General features: G+C 38.6%; 1 protein-coding gene across 1 annotated transcript in view; it reads right to left on the bottom strand.

Annotated features, from left to right (window-relative positions):
* The window catches only part of GABRA2 (gamma-aminobutyric acid type A receptor subunit alpha2), a 146,428-nt gene extending 120,205 nt beyond the window's left edge, over positions 1–26,223 (bottom strand). The window contains 3 exon segments of the mRNA XM_070372348.1: positions 22,329–22,444; positions 24,988–25,065; positions 26,042–26,223. Of these exon segments, the coding sequence (XP_070228449.1) occupies positions 22,329–22,444; positions 24,988–25,058 (187 nt within the window). The 5' untranslated portion in view covers positions 25,059–25,065; positions 26,042–26,223.
* Positions 26,224–27,964: the final 1,741 nt, after the last annotated feature.

Raw genomic sequence — 27,964 nt, forward strand, 5'->3', positions numbered from 1 at the left:
GACTTATAAAACAGGCAGCAGGAATTGTGGGGACTATCTTAGAATTCTATCTTCCACAGTACTTGTGTTAACAAGTCTTAAAAATTGTCTATTGTATAACACTTTCAATCATTTAAAAGTTATCTTTTTTAAGGTTTGAAGAAATCATATGTAATTATGATTTGAAGCCTAATAGAAATGCCTTAAGTTGTTATTCCGTTAATGTTTAACTACATCTATACCCAGGAGATGCAACATATTTATGGGAGTGTGAATTTCCAAAGAAAAGTCACAAGAATGTAGACTATAGTTAATTTGTCTACTCATGGTTTCTCAGAAACACTGTATTTCCTTGTTTTGTTTTATACTTCTTCATATGTAATCTTGGGATTCCCTGGTGGCTCAGATGGTAAAGTGTCTGCCTGCAATGCGGGAGATCCAGGTTCGATCCCTGGGTCAGGAAGATCCCCTGAAGAAGGAAATGGCAACCCATTCCAGTACTCTTGCCTAAAAAATTCCATGGATGGAGGAGTCTGGTGGGCTACAGTCCATGGGGTCGCAAAGAGTCAGACATGACTGAGTGACTTCGCTTTTGCTTATATGTAATCTTGAAAGCAAGCTTTAATGTAATTCCAATGTGTGACAAAGAATATCATGCCATTCACAGATTATGACAAACTTCTGCAACAAGCTGGAAAGGCACCCCTCAAAAGGAGATGTTTAATCATAGTTAACCTAGGGTAAGTAGTTAAAGATCACCCAATTCCATGAATTCTGTTAGAAAAAAATTACTACTCATTTCTTGTTTTTAAAGGATCTCCCATTTAAATTCATTATTTCCTAAACTGTAAGCAAATCTCCACATTATAACATATTTGCAAGAATCAAAAGGGAGCAGGGAAGTTGGCTGCTGTATGACATGTACTTTTATAGGAACATTACACACATAATTTCCTTTGTTTTTAATCTTCTTAGGAACGTTGGTTATTTTATACCTATTTTACCTATGCAGAAACTGAGGTTCAGAAAAGGTAACTAGTATGTACAAACATCAGATTTTTCAGACCAGAATGAAAACCTAGGCTTATCAGACTTGATAAGTTGCTTTAGTTGTGTCTGACTCTTTGCGACCTTATGGACCACAGCCCACCAGGCTCCTCTGTTCATGGGATTCTCCAGGCAAGAGTCATACTGGAGTGGGTTGCCATGCCCTAGTCCAGGGGATCTTCCAAACCCACGGATCGAACTGGCATCTCTTATGTCTCCTGCATTGGCAAGCAGGTTTTTTATCGCTAGCGCCACCTGGGAAGCCCTGGACACACTATACTGCCTGGTAAAATTAACATGGGCCAAAAGATGAAAAGGTAAGTGCATCTAGGAGAAAGGGTTCTCGCGTTTTTCAAAGCTGAAATTTATATGACTGATTGCTTCCCTGCATTATTAATTCCACAAATAATCTAAGTGCCAATTTATTATGTATCAAGCAATGCCGAAATGATTGATCTAAACCACATGGTCTTCTTCTGTCACCGTCTTTAGTTATTCTTTAGCATATTAAAAGCAAAAGCTGTGATTCACATCAAGTAAGGGGTAAACCCCATCAGAGAGCCAAAGCTTCTGGCTTCAATTCACCAATGTCCTAAGATATTGTACACTGATTGTATAATCAATGTCCTTTCTGTCCTGTTGTATCTGAACCCAGATCCAATCCAAGGTACCTGTCAAAGTCAAGGTTGACCAAGAAATATGATAATGAAACTCCCCTAATCAAGTAAATGTGTGGGATTGCCAGCCATCCCTCACCTTCCAAAGGCATTTAAACTGGGCCCCCAGAGCAGAGATGTTTTCATTGCAATTCACTGCCTCTGTTGGTTTTGGGGTTCTTGATTCCTGATTTATCAGATAAAGGTTCTGGAGAAATATTCATTGGTCAGAATGCACATTGTATCACAAAATAATTATGTGATGAAGGGCAAATAATTGGTCTCTGGCTCTCATTTTCATAATGAGAGAAAAAAAATGGAGATCATCAAATTACTACCTGTAATAATGAGTATTAAAACATAGGTAAGCTGCTTAGCATATTACCTGGTTCATGTTAGATATTATTATTATTGATTCATTACAATCAGGATCATGTTATTATGTTATTAGATAGTTTCTGCAAGACAACTGAACATTTTAAACCATCCATATAAAACTAATGATGGTTTTGCATAATCTCAACATAAAGAGTCAGTTGCTCAGTTGTATTCAGCTCTTTGTGACCCCATGGACTGTAGCCTGCCAGGTTACTCTGTCCATGGAATTCTCCAGGCAAGAATTTTGGAATGGGTTGCCATTCCCTTCTCAAAGGGATCTTCCTGACCCAGGTAACAAACCTGGGTCTCCTGCATTGTGGGCAAATTCTTTACCATCTGAGGCACCAGGGAAGCCCAATCTCAACACAGAAAAATATTTATATTTATGCTACTCAGGCTTATGAAATATATATATATATATTTATATTTTTAAAATTTTTATTTATTTTAATTGGAGGCTAATTACAATATTGTAGTGGTTTTGCCATACATTGACATGAATCAGCCATGGGTGTACATGTGTTCCCCATCCTGAGCCCCGCTTCCCTATGAAATATATTTTTGTAGTTTTGTTTTTGCTTCTATCACTGGCTCATCAAGTGTTCTCATTTTGGGGTTACAATTCAGTGCTGAATGCCCTACAGACAGTAGAACCTTGGTTCACAATCATCCCACATACAGTCCCCCAATTCAGCAACAGCAAAGGCCACTGAATTAGTCCTTTCACTATATTAAATCCAAGCTCATCCTGACAACTCTAATTCTATGCGTTATTGAATTTAATGTTGAGCACAGCAACTGAACCTATATATCAGTTAATATTGTTTCTGAGAAGAGTGACCCATTTTAAGAAATGCTGGAGGTCAAAATTACTGATATTTAAAGATAAAACTCATTGTTAAATGCCTAAAATGTATACCAGAACCCAAAATAAGGAGCTACCCAAAGTATCGATGTGTCTATGTATTTGTATGTATATGAGCATTGGATTCACAGACAGAGTCACTTGACAGTGAATTCTAGGTATTCTGCCAGGCACTGAGGACATAGTAGCAAACTAGAAAGACAAGGCCTCTGCTCCTCATCCATTTAATTCCACTCTCTCTGGCACAGAGATTGCAGGCTAACACTTCAAAGACGACCTCCTCTTAAATCCCTGCAATTCAAGCTCTGGCTTTCCAGCCCAAATAGCAAACCTCTTTATGCCTGGGAGTTGGGGAAGAAGGTTTTGAAGGTATATCAAGTCAATCTGTCAAACCAGCATAACAGTTAACTCATAAACACACTAAGCATGTTAACCACAAAACATAGCTCCTGAATTATATCTTAAAATAAAATATGACCTGTATCACCAAGTGGTACATATTATCTGTCACTACTAAATATGAGTGACATCTAAGAAATGGGCACTTGTCCTTAAGAATAGTGTCATTAAGCTGCCAAATATCTCCAGTTCTTCTGCTTCTAATTAAATGTTAGAGTTGTATATCTCTGACCCCATGAAGTTAAACATGTCTATATGCTTTCTTTTGAGCAAAGAATTGAGATGTGATTTTGTGTCACATCTAGGCAGAAACTGTAAGTGACAATTTACTCCTGATCTTTTTCCTGACATGGTGACAAGTAGTATTTTAAATGATGTAGGTCCCTCAGCCTAAGAACCTAAGGGAGGATGAAGTAGGACAGCCCAATCTCTACACACCTGTCCCACCTCAATGGACAGCACTGGGTCATGAACAAGATAAATAAGAAAGAAACAAAACATGTTTTGAGTTGAGTGTTATTACTGAAGCATAAGCTGGTTAATTCAGATTGATACACCTAATAAACAAAAGAACTCTGACACTGTAAACTGAGAGCCAGCTCAGAACAGTGATACACAAAAGCCGTCTTCAAAGTTATTAAGGAATATGCTAGCCAGACTCCTCTGGTGATGGACCAATCTTACTACACGCATTCATTCTCCCTCTTTAACTAAAAGTTTTCAGGTAAAGTCCTATGAAAGAAAACAAGAAGACTAGAAACCTAAAGACAGATAACTCAGTCCAGCATTTGGGCCACTTGCATCAGAATCAAAAACTGTTGATGAAATTCAGATGTGTCTGGGCTCAAACCAAAATTCACTGAATTTTTTAAGATTTTATAAATTTGCATTTAACAAATTCTCCAAATTGAGTCCTTCAGAACCTTCATGAGAAATCTTGGTTTCGGATCAGGGCCTGAGAACTATTAATAATAATATTCAAGTGTGCATTGTTTGACTTGCATAAGGTTTTGCTTTAATTAGAATTAAAATTGATCAGTCTTTAAAATGAAGAAACATCCCATAGAAATTGGTATTTCCAACAACTTGTTAAAAATAACTGGAGTATCCAGCAACTCTAATCACAAATACTTCTATAGCAATAATCATATGAAACTCAACCCTTTTTTTAAAAAAAGTGACAGTTCAGTTCTTCAGTTGTTATGATGCTAACCCATTCTTTTACCTGCTCTACCCAAGAGAAGCATTAAAGTTTTGGTCCTTTTGTTCTGGTTTCCAGAAGCTATGTTATTCATACTGGAGTTTATGTTCTGGGAAGTGGGGAAAAACAGAAAGACACTGAAGAGTGTTAAGCAAAGTGAAAGTGGCTCAGTTGTGTCCAACTCTTTAGGATCCCATGGACTGTAGTCCATGGAATTCTCTAGGTCAGAATATTAGAATGGGTAGCTTTTCTCTTCTCCAAGGGATCTTCCCAACCCGGGGATCGAACTCTGGTCTTCCACATTGAAGGCAGATTCTTTACCAGCTGAGCCACAAGGGAAGCCCAAGAATACTAGAGTGGGTTGTCTATCCCTTCTCCAGCGGATCTTTCCAATCCAGGAATCAAACCAGGGTCTCCTGCATTGCAGGCAGATTCTTTACCACCTGAGCTATCAGGGAAGTCCTAAAGCCCTAAAGTTAAGCAAAAGAATCACATAATCAAATCTAGTTAAAAAGTAAAATCTGCCAATATAGAGAATTGGATAAAGCTAGATTTATACACTGAAGTATTTTAGAAGACAGCATATCATTTACTTGCCAGGCAGGTAATATGACTGAGTGACATGAGCTGAATGAGATTTCTGGCTATTAATAAATGTAGAAGACACACCTCCTCTAATAGGGGAAGTTGTTACTCAGTTTCAGTTGTTGTCAACAACTCAATTTCTATCTCTGGCATCAGATATTTTGGCCTAGGATCAGCAAATCTGCCATTTTGAAAGAGAAAGAAATCCGTGATTTTATTAGAAATGTCATGATTTTTAAAGGTTTTAAGCTAATTATTTCTTTAAAAACAAAATCAAGCTAAGCAATCAGGTTGGTATTTATATATTTGCAGACAGAGACTGAAAGAGAGTAAAGAAAATTTGAAAAATCATTCTGATTTTTAGCTTTCATAGCTTGACAAATGCGGATTACCAATAACCATGCAAGAGAACCACAGGGGGGGAAAAAAGTATTTTCAGGTGGCAAAATTATGAATTTAGTTTTCAGAAGTTTTAGAAATGTATGAAAGGACACAGATCATCACTAGTCTGTTCAACTACTCAACAAATATTATGATTACTATCTACCTTCTAGAAGCCCCACACTAGCACCAGGCTAGAACAACAGACAAGGAGTCATAAATCTCTTATTTAGAGAACTTAGATTCTAATAGGTCAAATGCAGAGTTACAAAAAGTATGTTGATACGATGCCAAGTATAGTAATGGGTGATTAGTTCAACAGAGATGTATGTGTGTGAGGGGATGGCAGTCACATAACAATACTAGAAAGTAAGACATCTAAGCTGGAACATGAAGAAAGGAAAATGCATTCCCAGTAGGTTCAATAGCTTGTTGGGCTAGAGAAAGTGAAATGCATTAAAAAATAAAAACAGAAACAAGGTCAGTGAATCTAAGCCACTTCATGAAAGATGGCATCAAATAGTGAGTGATGAGACCAGAAAAGTGAACAGAGGCCAGAGACTGTAAAGACTGCTACATTAAATGATCTGAACTTGATCCTGAAAGTAGTGAGTGATCATAAAGAGAGTTCATCTGGGCAATAACAAGCAAAATTTACATCAGAAAATAGCATTGGGATGAGACAGAATCTACATATAGGTTAATATCTGTGTCTATGGAATTGAATGAAATTCTTGTGGGAAAATCATAAAGTGAAAAGCAGCAAGAGTTAACAGGGCTGACTCTTGGAGAGCACTCACATTCAAAAAGAGGGACCAAAGACTGAAACAGATGAAAAGCGTGGAGAGACTAAGAATTAGGAAAGAGGAGTGAGTTTCCAGAGCCAGTAGATCACTGATAAACAGAGTAGACAAAGAGGGTGAGCTTGAAGAGATGTGGCCATTTACATCATATATAGAGGGCGTGTCCAGCAATGTTTAGAACACTGGCAAACAAAATTTGGCACACTTGTCACTACCTCACTTGTCCCAATCACTTCCTAATCAACCTTGCTCAGCTTTAAGAGAAGCTCTTAGTTGGTATGTTCATGCCCTGGAAGTAGCTAGTTTTATACAAAGTCCTAATTGCTAGCAGTTGAAAGACCAAGCAGCCCTTGTTCTCAGCTGGCCACACTTTTGAGGCCTAGCAGCCTTATTCTGCTAGCTTGTATTCAGGCCCATACTCTGTCTCTCTATTTCTCTACAATGAAGAAAAAATTGGCTTCAGATGTCTGTTCCAAAAACCTTATTTTCTACTCTATTTGACTTGAAACGAGTCACAGAATGATGGAGAGATTCTAGAAGGAAGGGGCACTGCAGGTTATCAACAAGAGTTCCCTTACTTCCTGTTTTGGAAACTGAGGCACAGAGATAATAACTGGCCTTTTATAAAAATAAAGGGCTTTTCACCTATAAACTAGTGTGTTCATGCTCTTGTACACTTCTTTGCCCTCACAGCCTCTTTCGATCAAAACAAAGGCCCTTCCCCCCCTTTTCATCTTTAAAATTAAAATACCATTAGTTCTTTAAAAACGTGGATCCTCTGGGTTATAATCTGGTTTCTGTCGAGCACTCTAATACAAACCATGATATTTTTAAAAGGAAATAATACATTTCATCTATCCAAAAAGATTCTGAAGCAGCTTAAATAGAATATAAAATAACTGAAAGAGAAAGCTCTATTATTTTTCCATACTTAAGATAGCAAAACATTATTTACTGCAATACTGTATTCAGAATTAGATTAGTTTTACAATCAATTATTTTATAATTTGAATCAGATTGTACAATCTATTATTTACACTGAATTAACTCACAAGCTCTGTGTCAACAGATTCTTTTCCCATACACCTAGCTAACTGCAATATCCAACAAATTTTTTGGAACAGAGTTCAAATATTATCATGGCTTTATCACAAATTGGTTTTAAATTTTAAATATAGAGATAGGGATATATTCTTATTTACATAGAGTGTGACAGAATTAGACTATACTGATAACTGGATGTGCTTAGTCGCTCATTCGTGTCTGATTCTTTGTGATCCTATGGACTGCAGCCAGCCAAGCACCTCTGTCCTTAGGGATTCTCCAGACAAGAATACTGAAGCGGCTTGCCATGCCCTTCTCCAGGGGATTTTCCCAACCCAGGGATCTAACCCAGGTCTCCCACATTGCAGGCGGATTCTTTACCATCTGAGCCACCAGGGAAGATAACTGGATAGAGAAATTGTATTTAACACTATACCTCATATCCACAGACTTTAATGGCCAATCTAGGATCAATATTTACTGGCAATTTTGTATTGATGAATGAATGAATTTATGGCATGAATAGGAATTAATTAAAAGGAATGAATTTATCTATGATTATATGCTGATAAAAAGTAAGGTTTATCATTGCAACCTTTAGAAACATAACTTATGAAGTCCTAATTGGCAGAGTAAACCAGTAACAGTAATAATAAAAAGAATAACTTAACTGATAAAAACTACCATGATATTCTTCTTTCACGTATGTTTTATTATTTTATTCCAATGTGATGGAGCACAGTTTCTTTTGTTCCAATTAGCATTAAATTCACACTGCTACTGCTAAGTCGCTTCAGTCGTGTCCGACTCTGTGCGACCCCATAGACGGCAGCCCACCAGGCTCCCCCGTCCCTGGGATTCTCCTGGCAAGAACACTGGAGTGGGTTGCCATTTCCTTCTCCAATGCATGAAAGTGAAAAGTGAAAGTGAAGTCGCTCAGTCGTGTTCCAACTCCTAGCGACCCCATGGACTGCAGCCTACTAGGCTCCTCTGTCCATGGGATTTTCCAGGCAAGAGTACTGGAGTGGGGTGCCATTGCCTTCTCACTAGGAAAAGTCATTTGGGATTATGATATCCTGGGCTGATGTCTTCAGACAGAAGTATGTAAAGTGTCACACCACTCTCTCTGAGCACGTGGGGAAAACTGGAAAAATGACAAGCTGCAAAACAATCCCCTAAAGGGAAAGAATTTGATGAAGAGTCACTTTCTGCCCCACTAACCTTCATATCCACTCACTTAAACATGCACCTGAACACTTTTCCTTATCTGTTGATAGATTTTGCTTAACTTCCCAGCTGTTCCCAGGCAGCAGCAACAGCAGCAGAAGTTGCAGCTGCACCCAAAACTGGTAGCAGTCAGATATCTGAGAGTGAAATGTCTCTTACTAGAAGCTGTCCCCAGAAATGACAAAGACTAGATTGGGTGTGGCAGCAGCTAAGGGAGAGTGGCAAAAGAAGGCACATCAGTGTAACAAGAAGATCTGCATCTACACACAAATATCTCCAACCTGAGTCAGCAGCTGAGCCTCACGGGGCTTCTCAGCACCCCTGTATTTCACAGATAATAACGTAAATCCTTGGTGACCCTCCCTGCTAAGGCTGAGTCAGACTCTCAGGTTGGTGGCATCCAAAAACAACTCCCAAGAGTTCTTCAGATTATCTGGGAAGCTTGAAAGAATGAAAGTTGAAAGAATTCTGCTACAGAGATGTCTCCTCACTACTTCACCTGCCTGCTGTTCTCCTTTAAGAATTCAGACACTATTATTTGGATTTACATGTTTTAAGAATAACAAGTCAAGTTTTGGTATTTACTCTATTTTAAATGGCAGCATACCATAATAGTAGTACTACTGATCATATGATTCAATGTATGGTTTTCTTGCTAGTTCTCTTTGATCTTATAATTCTGTAATTATTACTAAGGCAAAAGCTAATCAAAATGATAAATGGATACTCAGTTTTAGTTCTCAGTTATCAAGGGATGTTGTTCTCTTAGTAACTAATGCTCTAATGACAACTCCTTTGAAAATAGCTCTACACTCATTCCCATTGCATTACAATATTTTTATCATCTAAACCCATCCCATTCATTCTCTTAAGATTTTAGAGTTTCTCTTTCTCTAGTAGCTGTTGGAAGATTCCTTTGCTATTCTACAAAGCACAATCATCAGCCTCACATTTTTTGCTTCAGTGATTATCCTCTCACATGCCCTAGATAACTAATTAAATCTACCTTCCCATATTCCCCTCTATCCAACCTGAACACCAGCCTTACAATTCCATTTCCTTTTAATTAAGACTTCCTTTCTCTTGGTAGCCAAAACTTCAATCTTCCTTGCAAACCTGGCTGGCCTTTTAGCCCACTATTTCCTTTTTTGAGAAACTGGGGAGGTCCTCTATGCACTCATGCTAACAAAACTGAATTTGTTCCATTTACCCTAATTCTCTGCCTATGGCTGATTTGCTTAATTCTCTTGTAAAAGCTTCATATTATTGAAAAATGTGGACCCTCCAACCTAAATACCTGAGTAGTAACTCAGCATTTTTGCTTCAAAATCCAAAATCTTCTCATGAGAAAATAGGGGTAATGGAAGCCTCACATCATTTTGTAAAACATTTCATGTCATTTGTCTTCCTCCTCCAAAGCACTCTCCAATTTAAGTCTGGAGTTCTCTTCTGTCTGGGAAAGTTTTTCAAACACACATACCATTCTAAAAGCACCTGATCCTTTCATGTTCTTAATGGAAGTCAAATTCCCTCCAAGTACTTAGTAAAATATTTATGTACCACTACAAAACATAATCTAGACAATGGGTTTGGGAATGTACTTAAGAGGTATTTATAGTTTTTCTCCTTTCTTCAATTTTCCTTAAATTTGAGGTGTAACTCTATTCCTCTACTCGATAGACAAGATCCAATTGTACTATTCATTATATCATATTCCTCAAATATTCATAGAATTTATGAATTACTAACCATCTCCACAAAATAGCTGAAAATAACAGTATTTCCTTTTTGACATATTTTTTCCTGTGGACACTATATCAGAAAAAGAAAACCTTACTTTTGCTTTAGCAGCAGTAATATCCTGACTGAACATTTCCTGTTAAGAATACTGAAATACTTTTATACAGAAAGAATAATGCCACATATACAACTAGGACAATCTTTGTGCTACATTTTGCATTTATTCCCCTAAAAAGGAACTACCATCCTGAATCTTAACAAAGATAATTACAAAAAGAAAGTTCTTATAACAGAGTACTGTATTTTTTAATTTTACATGAAACCATTTCTTATGTTTTTCATGTGCATGTTTTAAATATCTAAATAAAAAGGAATGCAAAAAAATAAAAATTGAAATTCCTGAATTCAATAGAATTCGATAGAAATGAATTCATACTTTTACATACGCTAATTTGTTTAAAAATTATAATAATAACATGCTGCTGCTAAGTCACTGCAGTTGTGTCCAACTCTGTGCGACCCCATAGATGGCAGCCCACCAAATAGAGAGACATCAAATCTACCCTAAAAGTTACTTAAAATGCAAAAGTCAATGGAGAATTTGAGGGAATCTCTATGTATCTTATAAATTGATAACCTTAATATGATAATCTTCTATATGAACTCTCTTAGATTTATATATTAATTTTATTCTTATGATACTTTACTACTAATCATAAGATCTGTACCTTGAGGAATGAGGGTATCGCAAGTTAAAAACAAGTTTCCAGAATTCTGTGTTGGGTCAGTAACATTAAAATTCAAAGAAAATAAACTAAATCCTCATAATATTACAACTCCTGTCATTTTTTTTTTAATTTCACAGTTCATGTCTACTTGCTAACTGATTTGCAGCTCAAAACATTAGGATAAGGCAGAACAGTTTAAAAAGAAAACTGAGAAATATCCAGAAGTTTCGACTGGAATTAACACTTACCTTTCTACCTCTAGGAAAGCCACTCTTGCCACAAATACCCTCAGCATCCCTGCTACAGACACAGATCTTACACTTTTCTGTGGCTATCACAATTCTTAGCTTGACAGCAAACATATCGGAAATCTCTCTTCTCTGTATGAGAAGACTTACAGTCCAATAAAGAAAAACATAGGGTGATTATTCAATGTTCTTAAAAAGGAAAGAATAAAGAAACCAACGTTAAGAGACTCAAAAGGCATAAAGAGCCAAAATAAGATGTGATATATTTCTGCAAAGACTTGGTCCTCTTTGCCATAGTATTGAACGTTTCCAGTATTTCCAGCAGGACCCAGCAAACTGTTGGCCCTTGGTAAGAAACAATGGAATGAATGAACTATGCCCACAGAGACAGAACTTGGCTAACTCCAGTTGTACAAGTAGAAGTGATTTCTTCTCTAAATTTTAATAGCATTTTCTGATAATGGAACATGTATTTACTGTTTCAAGTTATTTTGAGAATCACACTGTACCTACCTTATCAGCCCTCCAAGGGATTTCAATTTGCTAACATCTGCTGGATCATCAAAAAAGCAACCATCTACTTCTGCTTTATTGACCATGCCAAAAGCCTTTGACTGCATGGATCACAACAAACTGGAAAATTCTTAAAGAGATGGGAATATCAGACCCCCTGACCTGCCTCCTGAGAAATCTGTATGCAGGTCAAGAAGCAACAATTAGAACTGGACATTAAACAACAGACTGGTTCCAAATCGGGAAAGGAGTACATCAAGGCTGTATATTGTTACCTTGCTTATTTAACCTATATGCAGAGTACATCATGAGAAACGCTGGGCTGGATGAACCACATGGTGGAATCTAGATTGCTGGGAGAAATAGCAATAACCTCAGATATGCAGATGACACCACACTTAAGGTAGAAAGCGAAGAAGAACTAAAGAGCCTCTTGAAGAAAGTGAAAGAGGAGAGTGAAAAAGTTGGCTTAAAACTCAACATTCAGAAAACTAAGATCATGGCATCTGGTCCCATCACTTCATGGCATGGGGAATAGATGGGGAAACAGTAGAAACAGTGACAGACTTTATTTTGGAGGGCTCCAAAATCACTGCAGATGGTGACTGCAGCCATGAAATTAAAAGACTTGCTCCTTGGAAGAAAAGCTATGACCAACCTAGACAGAGTATTAAAAAGCAGAGACATTATTTTGCCAACAAAGGTCCATCTAGTCAAGGCTATGGTTTTTCCATTAGTCATAAATGGATGTGAGAGTTGGACTATAAAGAAAGCTGAACACCAAAGAAGTGATGCTTTTGAACTGTGGTGTTGGAGAAGACTCGTGACAATCCCTTGGACAGCAAGGAGATCCAAATGTCCATCCTAAAGGAAATCAGTCCTGAATATTCATTGGAAGGACTAATGCTAAAGCTGAAACTCCAATATTTTGGCCACCTGATGCGAAGAACTGACTCATTTGAAAAGAACCTGATGCTGGGGAAGATTGAAGGTTGGAAGAGAAGGGGATGACAGAAGATGAGATGGTTGGATGGCATCACCAACGCCACGGACAGTACTTTGAGTAAGCTCAGGGAGTTGGTGACAGACAGAGAAGCCTGGAGTGCTGCAGTCCATGGGGTCGCCATGAGTCAGACACGACTGAGTGACTGAACTGAATTGAAGGGATTTTATCCCCTGGAGACCAACACTACACCTTGTACATCTTTATATCCTGCAGATTGTCTGGCATGTCATAAGTCTTCAACACACGCGTTAGGGAGCAAACTAATTTCATTTGTCTCTTTTCACATTAACACATTGAGAAATAATGAACTGCTAACTAGCCAAGCTGTTCACTTGGCCACCTCCACCGCCAATATAGATTTCCACAACATGATTGAGCTGTATCAATCAAAAAACAACACTAACACAAATGGATCAGTCCTGCCTATGGTCCAATTTATCCATGTGCATTAAGGGGTGAAAGAGTGAAAAACACTGATTGCACCTGAGCGTAAAAGCTGGTGAGAAAACAACACATTGAGCGAGGCATACTTGTGCCTGAAAGAACAAAAATAACAATCCCTCAAAATTATGATTGAGGGCAATGCCTTTCTAGCTGCAGTGGCTGAAAGAAGCTGCTATTAACCAAAACCATTTAAGGTGAAAACAAGGCTTTAGTGTTAGTTCAGTAAAACGGAGAAAGTAGTCTCTGGGTCACTCACTTCAGTGATGCTGCCTTGAATTTTGTAGGAGATGCTGTTTGGGAAGAAAGTGCCACCATCTAATCTAATGCAACCCATTACTGCCATGCACTCACTCAGTCTACCTTTCCTACAAAATAATCACTATATATATATATATATATATAGTTAGAGCAAAATACTGAGAAAGAGTTCTACAGAACCTCATTCTAACCATTTCTGAAGAAACCTGTCTTAGCCCCAGTCCCTGACAGGGAGTGGGCAAGCAACACACAGCTTTAGAGTGAGGGTGTACAGATACTCAAAGAGGTTTCTTAGTCTGCTTCAAAATATTAAAAAGAATCCAAAAGTCTGCATATTACATTACCATGTGTCTAGTTTAAGTTAGCATACACAATTTCTATGCAGAAGGGTGAGTACAGGCCCTATCCAAAGCTGAAGAAACTGATTTTGAAAGTCATGTCCAGAGTTTCCAGCCTCCCAAACAACATCCTGAAGAACTGAAGCTTGCAAACTGTGGTGCTGGAGAAGACTCCTGAGAGTCCCTTGATGAGCAAGGAGATCAAACCAGTCAATCCTAAAGGAAGTCAACCCTGAGTATTCACTGGAGAGACTGATGCTGAAGCTGAAGCTCCAATACTTGGGCCACCTGATGTGAAGAGCTGACTCACTGGAAAAGACCCTGATGCTGGGAAAGATTGAAGGCAGGAGAAGGGACAGCAGAGGAGGAGATGGTTAGATAGCATCACTGACTTAATGGACATGAATTTGAGCAAACTCTCAGAGACAGTGAAGGACAGAGTAGACTGGCATGCTGTCCATAGGGTCACAAAAAGTTAGATATGACTTAGCGAATGAAAAACAACAAAACAGCATCCTACTTCAGGGAGCTGGTATCTTTCTGTGTTCTATGCTTCATGCCTCCCACAAAATAATTTTCAGTAAAGAAGAAATGAAAAATAACTTGATTTCTATCATTTATAGATTTATCCAAAGCTACTCACACACTTTCCAGGTGGCTCAGACGGTAAAGGATCTGCCTGCAATGTGGGTGGGAGACCTGGGTTTGATCCCTTGGTTGAGAAGATCCCCTGGAGAAAAGCATGGCAACCCATTCCAGTAGTCTTGCCTGGAGAATCCCATAGACAGAGGAGCCTGGTGGGCTGCAGTCCATGGGGTTGCAAAGAGTCAGACATGACTGAGCAACTAACACTTTACTTACAAATTTACACACTTAGGTGAAGCCATCCCAATTTATTTTCATTTTATCATTCTTGAATTAATCAAACACAATGTCTCCTGTAACTCTGAGCCAAACTTAAGTGGGTGGAGAAGATCTGGTGGCAGAGAGTGAAAGAGGCTTTAAAATCATCTTACGGCTGAGAAGGTTATCCTACTCTAGCAACTCTGGGGGACCTCAGAAGGCTGAGTCAGGAGAGAGGGGAGGCTGGATGCTCCACTGACTCATGCCTCTTCCAGAACATCAGCCCCATCACAGCTGCCCAACGAGGAGGAGATGCTGAATATCATAGCTTTCAAGCAGAGGCCTGATACAAGAAGCTTGCCCTGCCTCCACCTGAGACAAGAACTTCTCAAAGGCTCAATTCCTTCCTGTCTGCCCAGCTTGTCCCCTCCCCACTTCAATTCCAGATCATTTTCAGTGTGCTATCTCCTAATGTCTCCACCATCCCTCACCCCTTAAGATGCTGTTAAACATCAGGCATGCACTCTGAGCTGCAACACCCAGAGCTTATGCCATTCAAGTTCCTGACACATCCCAGCCTAGGATCGTGGACATGCTCTCAGTTTTATGCCCCTAAAACCATCATCTGCATCATACAGTGAAGTCATTTTATAAATATAATTTTGCTCTTACAGGAAAATTCATTATCATGAACTGATGATATCTAATTGATACATGTCATGACAACATGATATATTTCCTTTTGTGACTGGTTTTGTTTTCAAGTTTCTGTACATATATTAATACAAAGGTATGCTCCAAAATGAAACTAACAGCATAAAAAAAAAACACAAAAAATACATCCTTTCTTTAATATTGGGTTATATGTGCCACACATTTATCCTTTTTTATAAGTTTCAGTTTTTATAAATTAAGGGAAATACTGATTGATGGCCTCTATTGCATTCATACTAGAAGTAGAACCAACAATGACAGGAATATCTACAAGTATTGAGTTCCTACTCTGTCAGACACTCCAAAAAAGGTTACATTAAATCCTTAACAAACCAATAAGTCAGATACATTTTACAAATACAGAAACCAAAGCAAAGGGAGGTTGAGTGGAAAGTTTTGTAGTTAATATAGTGTGGCAACAGAATTCAAATTCAAAGATGTTGCTATTCAGAGGTACTGATCCTAAACCATTTCTTCACAAAGTAATATTATGCAATATTGAAATCATACTCTCTCTTAGGTTCTGCGAGAGACCAGACTTTTTTTGTACTAATTTTTGTCCACTGAATATCTTATGTTTTAGTTTTATAAATCCGAGAGTAGTAAAATGCATAGAAACATCCATCTCTCTACAGCTGGAGGAAAAATATCCAAGAGTGAAGTTGGAACCTGACACTCAGATCCTAACTGTATAATCTGACATCATGTTCTTCATGGCCTTAGCATAAAGCTTCTTCAAGTTTTTAGAAGACAAAACAAAGCACTAGAGAAGAGATTCTATCTAGACAAGCTCCTTAAAATAGCTTATCAAAATGCAGTTAAGCACATGGTACTCAATCTAGATTTCCCAGACTGAATCTATAATTTAGATGCCAAGCTTTGTCATTTCTAATAGTTGTCACTGTTGAGCACCGTCAGTGTTAGCTGTCATAAATATATGAGGCCTGTCTAAACATCCATCTTCTTAGTGACCCTATAAACATGGTCAAAAAAGAAAAAAAATGTTGCTCCTTTGATTCAGCTACCAATTTGAAAGCCTCTTATGGAATGTGAAAACTCATAGGTGGTACCCTAGTTGTTAGCTCCAATGAGTAAAATGAAGATAAAAGGAAAAACTGATTCAGTGGTTAGTTTTAGCTAGTCTGAATATATGGTCTTGATAGATATGTTTCCAGATTTACAATAAAGTATGCCAACCAAGGGGCTTCCCTGATAGCTCAGTTAGTAAAGGATCCACCTGCAATGCAGGAGACCCCAGTTCAATTCCTGGGACAGGAAGATCCACTGGAGAAGGGATAGGCTACCCAATCCAGTATTCTTGGGCTTCCCTTGTGACTCAGCTGGTAAAGAATCCGCCTGCAATATGGGAGACTTGGGTCAATCTCTGTGTTGGGAAGATCCCCTGGAGAAGGGAAAGGCTACCCACTCCAGTATTCTAGACTAGAGAATTCCATGAACTGTATAGTCCATGGAGTCGCAAAGAGTTGGACACAACAGAATGACTTTCACTTTCACTTTCAAGCCAACCAAGACCTACCAATATTTTCTTCCTCTGTTTTCAAGGATACTACCTTCTAAGATGACATTCTCCTTGAAGAACTCTCCTCTCTTATTCCTAACAACACTAATAGCTATCAATTGTACCCCACATCATATTTTCTTAAAATTTTTTAATTTAGTTGAACCGTGCCATTATCCCTGTGACATATATAGGCTAAGTAGACTCTCTCCTCCAATTTCACAGATGAGTAGATTAAGTCACAGATGGGATTAGTGAAGTCACAGATGGAATTAATAAATCATCCAAAGACACACAGGTGGTTCAAAGCAGAATCATAACTAATATAAGGCAAGAGCTGGAATAACTGGTGTAGTAATTGTTTCTATTCAACAAAAAGTCAACCTAATATGCTGATGCTGACAATGAAAGACCAGTAAGGTAAGGAAATAAAACTGTCCAGATGATTTTAAGGATAAGGTAAGTTCTATAGTTTATTCTTTTCATGAAAGTATACTAAATAAAAGAATAAAATTAAAATTCATTCAAGAAATATTTAATTCCACACTTTCTATGTTTCAGGCACTGATATAGATGCTTGAGGACCAGATAATAAAACTGGTCGAAACTCCTACCTTCATTGGCCTGAATTCTGGCAAAAGAGACAAAATAAGCAATTAACATAATGATTAAAAAATTATCTTGTGTATTAAAAAATAATAAGAACCAAATTTAAAAAGGGAAAAAAAATACTGAAACTGAGTAAGAAGGATCAGAATTGCTAGAGGATGAACATGTTATAGTATTTATTTTATTGGTCAGAGTAGGCCTTATTGAGAAGGTGAGATCAACGGATACCCAAGGCAGAGGAAATAGGGGAAAAGCTACAAGGAATATGCTGGTGTCTTCATGGAACAGAAAAGATGCCAATGTGACTATAGTAGTCTTAGCAAGAAGGAGAGTGGTGTGAGGAGAGGCAAAAAATAGGAAGACAGATCATGCAGGGCCTTGGAGGCCATCAAAAGAGATTTGTGTATTATTTTGACTGAAGTAGAAACCATTGCAGGATTTTGAGCAGCTGAGTAATGTCTTTGGACCTACAGGTTAAAGAGGAACCATAGTTCTGTACAACTTAAATGTTTATAGTGCTAGATGTAAATTATACCTAAATAAAACTGGAAGAAGAAAAAGATTAATTAATCTGCCTGCATAAATCTGCCTGCAATGTAAGAGATCCAGGTTTGATCCCTAGGTCGGGAAGATCCCCTAGAGAAGGAAATGGCAACCTACTCCGGTATTTTTGCCTGGAAAATTCCATGGACAGAGAAGCCTGTCTATAGAAGTCTATAGAGTCAAAAGAAGTCAGACATGACTGAGCATCTAACATTTCACTTCATAATTGATTATTAAATATCTTAAAATTTTATCATTCAATATATTGTACAACTTTCATCATGTATGTAAGTCCCAAACTGATTTCTCTTTCCTATATACTCATTTACATTTCATTACTAAGGAAATATAATAATAATTAAGTTTAATTATCCAGATTACTCATCAATATAGAGATGTTCAGTTTGAAATATTGACTCAAACCCATTCCCTCCTTATTATTAATTTCTGAGACATAATGATACAAATAATTTCCCAGAACTTTTTATTTGAAATAACATATGGATGGTCAGGCTAAGAATTTTGAACAGAGAGGAAACCACAATAATAACTGAAATTTACAACACTGTATTTACTAAGGTTTTGAAAACCTTCCAGTTATTATGTATTAACTCTCTACTATAGGCCAGTCATGGCTAAATCCTCTGCATATATCATTATAATTAATAATCATCAAAAATCCTAATAATAATCATTGTAATCCCATTTTATAGACAACAGATGTGTCCCCAGAGAGATGAAGTACTGAAAGGTCACAGGACTGCTCAGTACCCGAGCTGAGAATTTACCTAAAATCTCCGCAGTTTAAAGTTTGTTCTCTTCACCAAAACACACCACCTTCCTGCAGCATGATGCTCAACATATACCCTCAACATTCCCAACTCAAAAGGTCAGCCAGATGTGAGTAATCCCATTTTACAGATGATTAACTGGTCACAGAAAAGTTAATCAAGCAATCAACATTTATTTTATGTCTACCATATGCAAATCAATATTTAGTTCCTGAGAGTGCAGAGGATTTATGATACAATATCTTGCCTCAATAAGTTTACAATCTTGTTAAGGTAACAAGAGACACATAAAAAGATAATAAATCATCCAAGATAGCACATAATAAGTACCAAATGAGATACAGAGCCAACGACTGCTAAAGAAATTCAGCAGAGAGAAAATTGAATCTGGGTGTTTCAATTCAATCAAGGGTGCTACTCAAAAGGACCCGTGTTGAGGTGGTCATCACAGGAAAAGTTTAGTTCAGCAGAAAGGAGGAGGAAGAATGATTCCTCGGAGGAATTATTCCCCAGAAAGAGTTAATATGATCAAACGCCAAGGGTGTGTTAATCGTTCAGTTGTGTCCAACTCTCTGCAACCCCATGGACTGTAGCCTGCCAGGTTCCTCTGTCCATGAAATTCTCCAGGCAAGAATATTGGAGTGGGTTGCCATTTCCTTTTCCAGGGGATCTTCTCCACCCAGGGATGGAACCTGGGTCTCCTGCATTGCAGGTAGATGCTTTACCTTCTGAGCTACCAGGGAAGCCAGCCAAGGGAGAAGATGTGAATGGATTATCAAGAGAAATGGATAGATGTGTTTGAAGTGCAGGATGCATGAGTGACAAAGTAAAAATGAAGCCAGAGAAGTAAACTGTAAAAGTTTTGATTGTCAAAGTAGGAACCTATGGAAGGAGCAAAGGAATTGATTGAGTTTAAATGCTAGTACCTGGCATTTGCTTTGGTATACACTTTTATTTATGTAATCCTTTCAACAAACCTATAATACAGAAAGTAAATATATCATGTCATTGTAAACAGAAGGAAACAGGCCAAGGATGGTTTTAAGTGTGAAGATGGAGCAGGAATTCTAATCTAGATCAATGTGCATGCAAGGACTATACTCCTTCCACTTCCTCTTCATCATTGTCTACAGAAAGCAATAGGGAGCTATAAAAGGCATTTGATCAAGATGAGAGGGGCTTCCCTGGTTGCTAGCTGGTAAAGAGTCCGCCTGCAATGCAGGTGACCCTGGTTCAGTTCCTGAGTTGGGAAGATCCTCTGAAGAAGGGATAGGCTACCCACTCAAGTATTCTTGGGCTTCCCCAGTAAGAATCCTCCTGCAACGCGGAAGACCTGGGTTCAATCCCTGGGTTGGGAAGATCCCCTGGAGGAGAGCATAGCAACCCACTCCAGTCTTCTTACCTGGAGAATCTCCATGGACAGAGGAGCCTGGAGGGCTATAGTCCATGGGGTCACAAAGAGTTGAGCATGACTGAGTGACTATGTAGGCAAGACAAGAGGGTAATATATGAAAAGTATTGACTAACAGAAGACTAATGTGACTGTGAAATATTAGCACAAGTCCAATGTCAGAGAAGGACTGGGGAAGGAAGTCACCAGGCAAGAAGCTGACAACCCACTTCGTCTACTGCATTAACCTACAGAATGAGTGACAAGGATTTATATTCAAATGCTGCTAATGGAAGTAAAAAGAATGGAAGAGGTATTTAAAAAGAAATATGAAGAGATAAATGGCAATGTCCATGTCCTTTAACAGGTAGTTTTTATGTTCCAACTACACACTGATAGTATAAATATTTCTCCTAAAAACTCACAGACAAAATCCAAGATCTAGCTCAAATATTTTAAGTTTTTTTGACAGCACATGATTTATTTAAAAATAATAAAATCTATACCTTGGAAAACATATCTGCCTTAGTGCAATCTACCTCTCAAACCACCATCATAAACTATGACAGCCTCATGCTAGGCACACGTCTATTGTATGAATTTGACATTAGCTCCTTGCTATATATATTAACATGGACAGTAATGCCTTATATTCATGGTCATTAGGCATGTTAATTACTAAGGAAATACTTTTTTCTATTAGTTTTTACTTTTAATAGACTAAGTGTATATTAAACAATTGAATTCTCTCTGAGAGACAGAACACACCGTACTTCTGATGTTATTCCTTCCCAGCACTTCCCTCTTAAAATGCAAGGTACCACTCAGGATTCAAGTCCAAAACCAGTAGCAATTAAATGGCATATTACTTAAAACAACTTGAATCTTTTCCAACTATTCTGACTCCTGGGCAATGACTGTATGATTTATACAATTGCCAAATATGTATAGAATTAACCATCTTTTATATTTTTCAAAGACAATATTGACATGGACATCCAGGTATTTAGTCACTACACATCTCTTCAAGCAATTTAAAAAGGCAAAGTTGCCAAATGGGTAATAATCAGGCTAACTATATAAATCTTTGGTCAGTACTAAGCATTCAGCTAATTTGTCTTAATTTTTAATTAGTTATTAAACTGAATATCCTAATCAGTATAACATACACTTGATAAATGTGTGCATTCATATATCTGCACACATATATGTGTGTATATATATACATGTACATATATGTACACATATATACATATACACATATATATCATATTAGAACTGATGAGTAACACTATTTTAACCCAGAATTCTTTTAGGAATTACACATCTATCCTATTTACACCTAATATCCTTAGTATCATCCAACTATGCTAAAGGATAATTAAAAATTAACATATTAGCCAAGCTTAATTTCCTTTACCTGTATAGAAAAAATAAAACAGATTTGTTCTTCTGAGTTGAGAAAAAACATTTAAATTTGATTTCAAACTGTGCCACAGGCCAATAACTGAGGTCTACAGCTAAAGTAGATCCAAAATATCTTTGAAAGTTTCAAGAATGCTAAACCGAAGCTATACCTTAGAAAAGTCATATGCATGTGTAAAGAAATATCATCACAGAATCCTAATAAGTATATTTGCTAAAATTCAACCCAGACACTCCTTTACATTTTTATGTTTCTCATTTCTACACATCTATACCAATCCGAAAATAGGCATCTGCAAAATCCAGTGAAGGAAATCAAAGATACTGAGCAAGCATATCTATCCAATAATGTCACACTTCCATATACTCTAAGTTTGAAAAACTTAGCTGTTATCAATAAACTAACTTAAAAATTATTCATGCACAAAGTCTCGGTTCTATAGGACTTCAGGTATTCTGTAAAAGCTATGTTAAATACATTTTGTCTGTATAAGAGGAATCAGAGATAGTTATTTCATATACCCTATTTTCTATTATCTGTGTTTTTTAATACATAGCAGTGGCATTCATGTATCAAATGTATTAAAATATAAATATTACCTTTAACTTTTAAAGGCATTATTTTGTGTTTAAGAAAAGGAAAACTATTTTTACCTCCCAGTCCTGGTCTAAGCCGATTATCGTAACCATCCAGAAGTCTGTCTAGAATTCTTGTAAAGATGGTAATGTTATTTTTAGCCTCATCTTCTTGGATGTTAGCCAGCACCAACCTAAACAGATAATTTTACAAGCTGATACATATACATATATGTTTTTTGCAAGTGCCAACATGCTCTTCTTCCTTGATTTGAATTTTAAGGCTCCGTAAGCTATTTGTGCCACCCATTTTCTCCTTTTTTTTTTTCCAGTTCTATAAATATCAGTGTGTCAATGAGGAAGGTAAACAGTCTGTTGTAAATGGGTAATAAATACTAGATTATCAGAAGTGTGAAATCAAAATTATTTCAGATTCCTACCACTCAGCATACTGGGTGAACTATTCATTTCTTTCTAAAATCCATTCCCTAGGATACATTATGACTGGAGATGATCACATGCAAACAGTATTAGCAATGCTATCCTGCGTTTACAAAGGTACAAAAACCAAAGGGATTCCTGAAATAACTCTTCAGGGGTCTGAATATTAGTTGGAAAATAAATCGCCTCCTTGGAAGCACAAAATTTCTCTATCTTCCTCAGAAATGTCTTTTCTTTTCATGTCTTTTTCTCTTTTAAAGCAAATATGATTTTCTAACTTTGGGTATACCTCCACCCAATGGCCAAGTGCAATATAGACATCAGGGAAACTCCGCTGGCTGTCTTCCAGGCTCCAGTGTAGCCAGGAGGTGGAGGTGGGCTCTGAAAGGATCAGCAGAGCACACAAGAGCTGCAGATAGCCTTGGAGGAGTACCCCTCCGACCGACTGGCCTCTATGGAGAGCGAGCAACAGAGGTCATCCAAAGATTAACATGCCCAGCTACTTCGTGTGTGTGTATGTGTGTGTGCGTGCATGTGTATGTGTATGTGTGTGAGTGATATAAATTTGCAGAAAGAATAAATGGTCTTAAAATATCATCGGAAGACGGTTAGAAGCAGTGATTTTCTCCATTATTTCTCCAACAGAAAGCCAGAGACCTGATTTTGTGACATCCAGCAATTTGGTGCAGTAGCAACTGGATGTATAAAACAGAATGTCCCTTTTCACTGCCATTTTTTTCCCTCAGAATGATTCAGAGATTTAAATTACTAGTCCAAAAAAAGAATCATTTATATAATAGAATAAAATACTGGCATGAGCATTACTGGTCAAATATAGAACAGAAAATTAGTAGAAGAAAAATATGGTTAAGTTCTGAGGATTTTCAATGATTATTAACTGACCACGGTTTGTTCACTCCTTTAAAATCAAAGAATATATGTAATTGCATTCTGATCAAGGTGCATTGTCCAAAATATCATTGACAGAATTCATTTGCATTTAAATGATTGTACAGCTAGTAGCTAAAAATAGTCTAAATACATGAACAAATTCATAGCCAACTTCAAACAAATATTCTCTTCAGAGAAAATATTAAAATTGTGGTATAAAGAAACATTTTAAAATTATATAAGAAAATTATTTCATACGTTGAGCCTCAAAAGTTTCTATATTGCCTTAAGCTAATTTTAAAACTAGTCACTAAGATAATCATAAAGTTCCACTTAGAGATTTTCACTGAAATGTGTTTTTTAATTAATGTCACATTTTCTTTCGAAAGTCAATGTTAAGATATTAAATGAGGAGCTATTTTACAAATAAAAATACAACTTGATAAAGAAATTTCTTCTCAAGTCTAGAAAATATTTTCATTCTTTAACAATTACTGAGACAGGAAAAATAAAATGTAAAAGGGAAATAAAAGTATTATAAAATCATAAATACTAATTTTTAAAGGAATAGTTACATAGACATTCATAAGAATCTTAGACTTTATTAACTACTCTGGTATGTTGAAAACCATATCCTAAATGTAGGCACTAAACAGAAGATGCCCACTGATGATAAAAATCAGAAAAGACTGCAATTAAGAAGAAGTTGTTGAAAACAACAGAAATTAGAATTTATATTTGTAGAATATAGGCAAAACAGAATTTGTTACATTTTCAAAGTAATACTGTTTATGGCAGAACCATCTCAGGAATAAAAGATTTCTAAATCAGTAACATAAAAGTTATTAATAAATCAAGGTTTTGTTTTATTGTTTGTGATTGTGAAGTTGTATACTACCTCCACCTAGAGGTTTCAGATTCACACATCATTTAGGTTTTCTATGTTGACTAAAAGACCCGAGACCATTTAAGCAAAAAAGGAAAAGAGAGAAAGAAAAAGATTAAGTTATCACAAATCATTTAGTTTGTGCTTTTCCGTTTGGCTTAAAGGAAAACTGATGGCCTCTTTATTGAATCGTGGTGTTATTACTATTACATATAACAATCACTTCAATTATTTGCAAAAATATGCCATCCAAAGAGTATTCTTTTCTTCCGTGATTTTTTTTTTAAAGAAAATGTTGTATTCACTTTTGTATTTTATCGCTGCAAACAACAAGCAGCAAACTTTTAATAGTCTTTGCCACTTTACAGTTCTATTTCCTGGTACTACCTTTTTTCATTAGAAATGGTCTTTCAAAATACTTCAGCTCCTCAAAAGCCACCTCTGTCTGCATTGATGGCATTCAGGAAACACACCTTTACCCTGAATTTAAAATGGCAAAACAGTAAATAACTGTCTCACCTGGCTGGATCCCACGCCAAGAAAACAAAAAGCAGCAACTGCATATTGGAGCTGTTCAGTTTCGTCTTCATCACCACTCTTTGTATAATCATGGAAGAAAAACAAAATACACTTAAAATTACATTCAGTCATACCATCCAAATAGCCCAAAAGAATGTCCTTTTATCTGGGAACTGGAGTTAAAGCAATAGAGATGATTCCAGTGGAGTGTGTATGGGATGTGATGATGATTGAAGGACGTTTGTCCCCCCCACCCCTTTCTTTTTTTTTCTGGACAGAAAGATAACCAAATAATCAGACTTTGCTCTGCCAGGAACTTCCCCCAGCCCCATCGTCAGCAAACGCTGTTTTGTGGTCACACACGTAAAAAGAATACACGGGACCCTGCACTGACATATGAGCTAGAGAAAAGAATGGGTAGGAGAGGAGAGTGTAAAGGGGGAGGAGAGACGGGTACTTCCTGCCACAATCCCCCAACCAAGACCACCCCCGCATTCACCACGAGAAAAGCAAGGGACAGCCAACCCACTTTTTTCGATTATTATTCTTTCATTACAGTGAACTGCAGTTCTCACGACTTCACTACTTGACTCCCTTTCAAATAAAAATCGAATAAAAACACCTCCCTCCCTGCCCATTCACAGTTGCCCAAGACCACATCTTGGAGGCAGCCGGGTTCGGATTAACTGCTGCGAAACGACGCGTTTGACAGCTGCTCCGGAGCCGAGGACCACAATCCGAGCCGGAGCGTGAGGCTCCGAGATCCAACCGAGGCAGGCGGGCAGCGGCGATCACGGTGTGCAAAGTTGAAGACTATAAAAGAGCCAGGCTAACGAGCCGGGAGGCTCGGATCTTATTAGAGTTGCAAATAGGCTTCTCGTGAGGAGTATCGACATTATTTTTTAAATATGCTGGGGCGGAGGGGGCGACCTGAACCTCTTCGGTTTCCAGGGAACATCGGAGAGTGGAGGGAGGGGAGATGAGCCATGCACGGGAAGCCAAAGGTAAACGGGGAAGCAAAGATCCCTATTGGGATCCGCGTGTGCGACCTTACCTGAAATGGCAAGCAGAACTGGTGTTTTCCTCCTTTTACTCTGATCTTGAAGAGACAGGAAACTTGAGAGAGACACTGACTGCAGCAACCCGGCGAGCCGGGAGCGATGGGCTGGTGGAAGCAGGAGAGCGCGAGGCGCGGCGGCGGCGGCGCGAGGAGTAGAAGGAGGCGAAGGCGTCCGTAGTGGCGGTGATGGGCGGAGGAGAAGGAAGAGGAGGAGGGGGAAGCGTTGGCAGGAGCGGGCGGGGTAGGGGGAGACGCTAGCAGAGGCGCGGTGCGCGCAGGCAGCGGCGGGCACGAGCCCCACGCCTAGAGGAGGAGGAGCCAGGCCCCGGAGGAGGGCTAACGAGTTTCCCGGGAAAGCAGGGACCCCCGCCCCGCACCCTCTCCCAGATAGCAGGAAGCCGCGGCCGCCCGCCGGGCACCTGCCGCTGCACAGCCCCAGGCGGCGGCTAGCGCCCGGGTGCGCCGGGAGCACCGCTCCCCGCGCCCACGCTGCGCTGGAGGAGCGGAGTCTACGCGCCGCCCAACACTGCGCCCCGCGGCAGCCCTCCGGGGCTCCCTGGAGGCCCCGAGGTTCCAGGGGGGTGCTGCCGGAGGGTATTGGTACGGCGTCAGGGTCGCCGTGTGTCTGGGCTGGCCCTAGATCCCCGGGGCCTCGCCCTGCCGCCCGCCCCACAACGTGCCCTGGCTCTGGAGCGACGTGTCTGTCTAGGAGAGGTCGGGCTCCCGCTGTAGGGCGAGGGGACTCTTCACGCCTGGACTTGGCCATCAGCTCATCCACGCCGGACCAAGTTCAAGGCAGGTTGCGTGGAAATCAGACAGCAGGAAGTTTCTTTGATTTCCCGAGCCCCCTTGATGTACCACTCATTCCTTCACACTCCTGCCATCAGGACCAATTTCCCTTCAAATCTCTGAGGGCTGGAGATTTCCCTGGAGCTGGTCTGTCAAGTCCATTTACACGTTATTGAGAAACTCGCTCACTCTCAGCGGTTCTTTTACCCCAATATCTTCTCACAATCGTCCTCCCCACCTGGTGATCAAGCTCAATCAACAACTCTAAAAGAAGTTTGCGTACTTCCCACCCCACCCACCTCCACCCCCAACAAAAAAAAAAAAAAAAGAGAGAGAGAGACCTGCGACCTGCTGTGCTTTTGCTGCTTCTGTAAATTCTTTCCTCAGTGGGGGAAAGGGGACGGGTTTTAGGGTTTTTAAAGAACCCTTTAAGGGTTCTTGCTGGCTAGAGACCTGCTGTAATTTCAGTCCCAACGTATGCTTTCAGCATTGTGTGAGCCTCCTTTCTTTTTACCTTCCAGTATCTGAGGCTATCAAATTCAAAGGTGCAACTTGAACAACAAAAGAGACATGTTCCTCTTTGTACTGCACATCAAGACAGAATATTATATACACCCTACTAAGGCAAAGCAGAGAGGGTGTTCGTCTTTTCGTGAAGTTTTTATAAATGTTAGACATTTTAAAAGAAAAAAAATATGTTGATATGTTTCTGTCCTTTTGCATTCAAAGTCCGTATATGCCAAACACTTCAATAGTTAGTTATGAACCCAAAATTCAAGTGGATTTCCTAGATGGTGCGGTTTTCCTAACAACAGGCACTTCCACAGTAAATTTTAGCTTTGCTTTGAAGATTATGTGAGGAGAGTAAAACCTTTACATTGTAAATATTTCAAGCTGTTCTTTTTAACCTATTAATCACCACTTTCTGAATGACCATTTAATAAGCTACAGCCTAAACAAACATTTGCTCTAGTTAGCTGCCTCTGTGAAGAATGGAACACCACCCAGCTTTCTCGTCCATCATTAATATTCCCTTCCTGACTTGCTCATTGTAGAGTCTAATTGAAATTCACAAAGATAAAAAGCATGCCATTTAAAACCTTGCAACTAGGGAATCTAAACATCTAC

The sequence above is a fragment of the Bos mutus genome, chromosome 6 (genome assembly GCF_027580195.1).
Source record: "Bos mutus isolate GX-2022 chromosome 6, NWIPB_WYAK_1.1, whole genome shotgun sequence".
Taxonomy (NCBI): Eukaryota; Metazoa; Chordata; class Mammalia; order Artiodactyla; family Bovidae; genus Bos; species Bos mutus.